Genomic DNA, 7,449 nt, shown 5'->3' on the forward strand with positions numbered 1-7,449 from the left:
TGTCAAGTTAGATTTGAACTCAAAATAAAAAATTAAAATTCGACTCGAGCTCAAAAAATTTGACCACTGAACATTGTCAGATTTAACTCGATTGAAGTTCGAACTCGAGCTCAAACCTTAAGTACATAGAAACATTATATTATATTTTTTTAAATATATATATGTGTGTGTTAATACTGTTAATAACTTAATTAGAAAATTAGAAAATTTTAATATATTATTTTTTTAAGTTTTTCGCGATTTTTTGAGTCAAGTATAAATTAGTTTGTTTGTGCTCGTTAATAATTATATTCGAGTCCATTCAATTCAAGTATTAACTGAATTTGACATAATCAAACTCTAATAATTCATTATATATCACGTTTCAATTATAGTACTATTTATAAAGCTATAAAGGGAAGCTTTAGACCTAGAATTAGAAAACAAAAATAAATAGGTATAAACATGTATGGCAAATTTTAGATATTATTAAATTAATATAATAATATAGATTATGACCCACTTTTATAAAATATTTTTTTTAGTTTTATATAGATTTAAGATTGTTAAATGAGTGAAAATATACGGTTGAGATTAACTCATTGTTTAATTTTTAGCAAACTGTTATTTTCACTATCTAACTGTCCTAAATCTATGTAAAATTAAAAGAATTTTACATTATGTAAGTGGATCTTAATCTATTTTTTAAATATGATTATAAACCATAAAAATGTACAAAATTTAAGAGAAAAATATTAGTTGATTGTCAAAGGATCCTTGTGGATTATTTTTTTTAAAAGTTTATATTTTACAAAATAAATTTTATCGATATTTTTGAAAAATAAAAAAATACTGTCACTTTTATTTGATAAATTTCTTATTCCGTCTATATGACTACAACTTCAAGTAAATGCTTTAAAATTTAATGAGCAAATCAAATGAGCTCCTCCCGCCATCTTAAATTAGTGTCCTATCTATGGTGCCTTTCTTGTTATTATTTCAATATAAAATTTAAACATGGAAATATGCATTTTTACGTTTGATTTAACATATTTTATTCTCACTTTTTCAACATATTTTATTCTCACTTTAATAATATAAAATTTTAAGAGAAATTCATCATCTTTTAAGAATAATTGATCCAACTTTTTTTTTATTATTCTTGTTATTATTGGCTTGGGACCCCTAGGTTCAGTTGAAGCTTTAATAAAATGCTCTTACAGGCTGTTGTTCAAGTGACCAATAATTAGTTTTCAACATGTAATTAGTAAAGAGAAATGTAGTAGGAAAATTATTTAGTACATCGATAATAAAATATATTTATTTAAATGATAGTATAGTTGTGATAAGTGTTTTTATAATAAGTTTGAGAATTAAAAAAAATAACAAAATATGATATTTATCATTACTTTAATTTAACTTATGGAAAATAAAAAGTTTCACTAATAATAAACCAAAGTAATAATACTACAACACGATAGTATAAAATATAATTCTTTTTACCTTTACGTATAACAACATACATGTCGAATATGAACTTATTATGATATTTAATATATGATTAATTAGAATAAACTTATTACCATCTTTAGTCTATGATTTCCTCAATTTCATTCGTAAGTTACATCTCTATTGTCATTATTATGGGTACTTTGACGATTTAAATATTATTGTAATTTCTAAAGAGATCTCTGTTGCCGTGAAATACTTAAATAAAGAATCTAAAATAAAAGACATTAAAAAGACAAGATTTTATCTTGAATGATATGTTGAGCACTTAAAAATGAAATCTTTACACATCAATCAACTTACATAAAAAAAAAGTGAAAAACAATTTACATGCATGATGCACATTCATTAAGTACCCCGATAATTGTTAGGTCGGTGAATGTAAATAAATATATTTTTTCTCCTTCAGCTAAAGATAAAAATCTTTTTAGTCCAAAAAATATTATATTTAAGTGACATTGGTGCATTGATGTATCTTTCTAGCCATACATGACTTAATATATCATTTGTTGTCAATTTGTTAGCAAAATTTAGCTCATGTCCAACACGAATATATTGGAATGAGGTCAAACACATATTTCGTTATTTTCAAGAATTAGTTTATTTTTCAAATGCGAGGAACATATTTGATCCTCATGGTGCTCGATCACAAACTAATTATGTATTTGCATATGACAGTACTGCAATTTCTTAACACTCTATGGAACAAACAATTGATACCGGTTCCTCCAATTATTTTGATTATCCATGAGGCTAATCGTGAATATGTGTGGCTAAGATATGTAATTCATCACACATTCGAGAAGATTACGATTTATGCTCCGGAAGAATAACTTTGACACTATTATATGAAGATAATAATGTGAAGAATATATAAAAGGTGAGAACAAAACACAACTCACAAAAAATATTTTTTTACTTAACATCTACAAAAGAAAAGGAATGTTAATGTCCAACAGATTTGCTTAAGTGAAAATTTAGAAAATATATTTACTAATGTGCTCCCTAATGCTACATTTGAGAAGTTAATTTTCAATATTGGACTATAACACTACAAAGATCTTTAACGATATGTTCATGAGAGGAAGTAAATATGTGTTGTACTCTTTTTCCTTTATGCATGATTTTGTATCACTAGATTTTTCTAGAAAAATTTTACCGAGGCAACATATCATAAGTATTAAAGGATGATGTACTCTTTTTTCCTTCACTAAGTTTTGTCCCTCAAGATGTTCCTTTTAAGGTTTGAAGGAGACAAATATTTTAGTGATGAACATCTAACTGGGAGTGTTATATATAATATTTATTAAAGTGGATGTTCATTCTATTAATGTTTCACTTTTCCTAACTAATATATAGTGATGATTAAAGATTTAATATGGTTCTAGTAACCTATGATTTTAGAACCTATAAATAGGATGCACAAGATTATAATGTGAGCAATGAAAGATTATTATTCACCCTCACATTGTATTCTATACTTGCATATAATTTTACAACAAATTAATCATTCTATACAAATCAGAAAAAATGTGAATGTAATTGTAAAAAATTATGTGATCTGATTAAGGGGTTTAATGTTATATTTTAATTGAATTATCCAATCGAATCAAAATTTAATCAGTCGGTCATATAATTATATGTTAAATCAATTTAATTTTTCTTCAAAGTATGATTATCAATTAATTCAATTTGAAATCGATTAGTTAACCAATTTAATAAAAAAATATTTGATATATTATATACATCAAATATTTAAGCTCAAATCCATTAAGAATTAAAACTTAATTATTTTTTAACCATACTAGACACATTAAATTTTCAAGGCCCAATCAAATTTTAACCTAAACGGAAAAAATACGTCCATTAAATCCAAATTAATCTAACTAAAAAACCTTACAATAAATTTCAGTTAATAAAATTTTTAAAAAATATTCAGCTAACGGTTAAAAAAAGTTTGATTAATTTAATTTAACTAATTTAATTTAATTGGTGACCAAATTAACCGATTGAACACCTCAAAATCTAACTACATCATATTGCAAGTAACTCGTACATCGTATGGGTATGCAATTATATATAATACTTGTCAGATAAACAAAATAGCGTTAAAATTGAACTTAAATAGATTTACAAACTATAATGACTTGAGACATTATATAAACACAACTTGAGAAAATAATTTAAAAATAAAAATTGAGACGTACAAAATTGAACATTTTAACGATAAGTACAGATTGGTTCCATAAGTTCACTGGGGCATTAGCAATATGTGGCCCTGACTGACTGGAGTTTAAGTTTACATACATACATATAAGGCTGCAAATGAGACAAGACCGAAAGAGAACTATTCGAGATCGATTCGCTCAAAACTCAGTCAATAATCGATTCGAATGGACTCGACTCGAGCTCAGCAATACTCGATCTCGACTCATTTACGGCCCTACATACATACACACATACACTTGTGAATGCCTAGACTGAAAACAATCAAAACCCTTTTGCTTCACTAATGAACCAAGGTCCATTTCCTTTCCCCTAAAGGAATCTGGGTAACAGGATGAAGGAAGCTTGTTTTAAATGAATTCAAAGTCAGTGATATAAACACTTTCCCCTAAAGCTTTGCTTCTACCCATTCTCTCACCTAATTCTAGTACTTCCAAACACACAAATATATCAATCCAGGCATGTAATTGTATACGTATCAGGCAACAACTGAGCTGTGGAATGCGGACCCATGGAAATGATAATTAGCTGATATATGTATATGTGTGCATGTATATGAAGCTCGAGAAAGAAAAATGGCTCAACAAAGTTATTCAAAGTTCTTTAAGCAAAAGAATCCATCAAGTGGCCTAACTGGTAAAAGGAATGTTGTTTTCCCTAGCGGTTCTGGGTTTGAGCAACTACATTTGCAAGGAATGTGTGTTGTCAATTAGTTAAAAAAATACTGAACAGATCTACCTCGTAACCACACCAGACTATTCAAAAAAAAAAAAGTTCTTTAAGCAAAAATGTCAACACACTCCATTTGAAATACATTTATCTGAGAAATATTATTATTAGGTCTTCAAAGTGCATGATACACTATTACTATCATCATCACACCATTTCAATAACCCCACTAAATGTATAACTATATCTCTGCCATCACATCATCAAACAGTGGGATCAGTTAAACATAATCACTTCAATGATACATCTTGAGCAAAAGTAGAGTTTTAACACCATGCGCATTTGTTTTGAATACCATGGAATAGTAAATAATGGGCGGTGCTTGAATATTTTATTGCTACGTGCTCACTAATGAACAAGAATTCAACTAAAACTAATTAGGATCCACAACAGTACAATTACAGAAGAATGTTTCAACTAAATTGCCTACCTATAAAACTCTTTACGCACGACCCTATGCTCCTTTCATGCTACAGCTTCTTCAGGATGTTCAAACTTAGTTATCCAATCTTTACTATTTCCTATGTAAAACTTGTCCAAGTATACAGAGAGCATTGCAGCAATTAGGTAGCCTAAGTGCAAACAACTTGGGAAATGGGTACGGACATTACAAAAGGCACAAAAAAAGAAAGAAAGAAACACTTACATGAGCAGTATACATTATGCGGAGACGAAAACAACAACGAGAATGAAGGCCCCAATTCCTGAATGAGTATGAAGGTGATGAGAACAACAATGTTATAATTTGAATTATTGATCCCTCCATCTTGGACTTGGGTAGGGAAAAAAACCAGAAGGTGACAACGGAAACATAAGACCAGGAAACGGTGGAGGTTGAGGCCCAGGACCTAAAATCCCTGACTGACCACCCATGGGGGAGAAAGCAAAGTTGGGACTCAGCGGAGGAAATTGAAACCCAGGAGAAAGCAACCCATAAGGGTTGGAGCGGGAGGACAAAAAATTCATATAGCCAGTAGGTGATGGCAAAAGGAACTGAGATGCCGGTGAAGGTAAAAGGCCAGGCGCATTCATCCTTGGTGATGGAAGATTGGGCATTGGTGGAACGGAACCATTCAGTCGTGGAGAAGGGAGATTAGGCATCATTGGTGGACCATTTACTCCTCTTGGCGAAGGGATTGCCAGCATCGGTGGATTAGGAAGTAAACCAGAAGATGGGGGAGTATTAGGTTGCCCTGGAACTGGAGGGTTTAATTGAGGGTGGCCTTGATTTCCAACTGGACTTGGATCTATAAGAGAAGCCTGAAGGTATCGCATATAAGCTGATATGGGAGATTCAGCTGTGTTTGGCCACAAAGCATCTCCAGGAACTATAGGTTGCAACATTGTAGGCGATGGTTGTCCATATTGACCAGGTCTAACAAAGCCAGTGTTATAAGGAGCAGGAGGGGGAACTGGAGCTGGTGCATGAGCAGGAGCAGGGGCTGGAACGGGAGGAGGAATACGGGGCCGATTGATTGGTGTCAACGGTGGAGGCCTAATCCTCTGCAGCCTCATACTTTGAGGTTTGGGGGGATTCTGTGGGGGCCTTGGCAAAGGATCATTACGTGAAGGCGAACCAGTGAGCTGCTGAACAATGTTCCGGAAATCATTTTTGCTAATATTGTAAACCTGAGGCTGAGGCTGCTGCCTAGCAGCATTATTAGCAAAGTTAGGTTGATCCAACGGGCTCTTCCTTATATTCTTGCCAATTTTTTTCACACCAAGATGATCATTAAGCCGATTCTTCGAATTATCCATTTGAAAAAACTAAATTCTAAAGTGAACTACAACAAAGTAATCCCAAAATTTCCAGAGACTCACAAAGTCAGAACCATTCAAAAGCTTCAACAGAATATCCCAGAACATTAAAATTCAACCTCAAGCATCTGCTAGAAATCTTTTCACAACAGCAACCTAAACTTCAATATCCAGATAAAAAAAATGACCGACTAACTGTGTTGACTTTGCCGAGATATCCACAACCACAGTAATTAAAAAGCATCAAACTTTGGGATTCCAAATTCAAATCTCCACAAGAAACCAAGTCAACCCCTAAATCTGATATTCAATGAGAGAAAGAGCAACCTTTTATTCAAACTCTAAAAACCTAATTCAAAATCCTTCAAATTTCTCCCTAAGAATTGCCACAGAAGCCTGAGTTAGGTTCCTGCATCATAAAGATAAAATGCCCAAACTCAACCCATCAAAACTCCCACTTAAAAAACAAATCTCCTATTAGCAGACTACAACAAAGATCAAACATTTATAAAATAATTAGCCCCAAAAAGCAAAACCCTCATCATAAAATTCAATATATTTCACAGCAACTAGACTGAAAGTGCAGGAAAAAGCGAAAATATGAATGAAAATGAGAACGATAGAGAAAATGGAAAACATACCAGGTTTTGCAATTTTGAAGGCTGAAAATCTTCCTCCCTTTTGTAGAATGGGAAAGAAAAATCGCAAGGAAGAGAAAGGCAGAAAGGAAAGTAAACTCTAGGGCTAGCGACGGGATGTGCAGCTGAGATGATGAACTGACGTGGAAGATAAAGGAAAATGATAAACAATAAAGTACACCGATCATCTTCAAATTATAGAACCATGTTTTACAAGTGTCACGACTATTAAAATTATAAAATAGTAACGATTAAGTTAATCGATCGATAGAATTGGTCAAGAGATAGTGAATTGATAATTAAAATTTTGGTGGAAGCTTTTGCAAAAAATTGAAAAGATTTGCACAACGATTTAGAGTAGTTCGACTTTCTTAATCAAAGTCTACGTCCACTACCTTAGGTATCCACACTAAGGATTTTCCAATAAATTCACTAATTTGTTCTTTCTTTTGAGATTAAAGAGATAACCTTATAACACCCTCAAAAATATACCTCAATTCTTTATAACACTCTTTCTCAAAGAGAATATTACAAATTTGAAAACTTACAAGGAAATCTTCACAAGGTAGATTGTTTGCACAATTCTAGAATAGAAAAAAGAACACTTTAA

The 7,449-nt window shown here is 31.5% G+C and overlaps 1 protein-coding gene across 1 annotated transcript; it reads right to left on the minus strand.

The window, feature by feature from the left end:
* Positions 1-4,748: 4,748 nt before the first annotated feature.
* LOC120177768 (protein HAIKU1-like) lies at positions 4,749-6,958 on the minus strand. The gene is made up of 2 exons (XM_039183791.1): positions 6,843-6,958; positions 4,749-6,610 (listed from the first exon to the last, which is right to left on the minus strand). The coding sequence occupies exon 2, from the start codon at positions 6,199-6,201 to the stop codon at positions 5,194-5,196; it is 1,008 nt and encodes a 335-aa protein (XP_039039722.1). The 5' UTR covers positions 6,202-6,610; positions 6,843-6,958; the 3' UTR covers positions 4,749-5,193.
* Positions 6,959-7,449: the final 491 nt, after the last annotated feature.

This window comes from Hibiscus syriacus, unplaced genomic scaffold (assembly GCF_006381635.1).
Source record: "Hibiscus syriacus cultivar Baekdansim isolate YM2019G1 unplaced genomic scaffold, ASM638163v2 tig00003454_pilon, whole genome shotgun sequence".
In the NCBI taxonomy this organism is placed as follows: Eukaryota; Viridiplantae; Streptophyta; class Magnoliopsida; order Malvales; family Malvaceae; genus Hibiscus; species Hibiscus syriacus.

Excerpts from the sequence above, each read along its gene's own strand:
- LOC120177768 (XM_039183791.1), bottom strand. The coding sequence starts at position 6,201 with ATGGATAATTCGAAGAATCGGCTTAATGATCATCTTGGTGTGAAAAAA.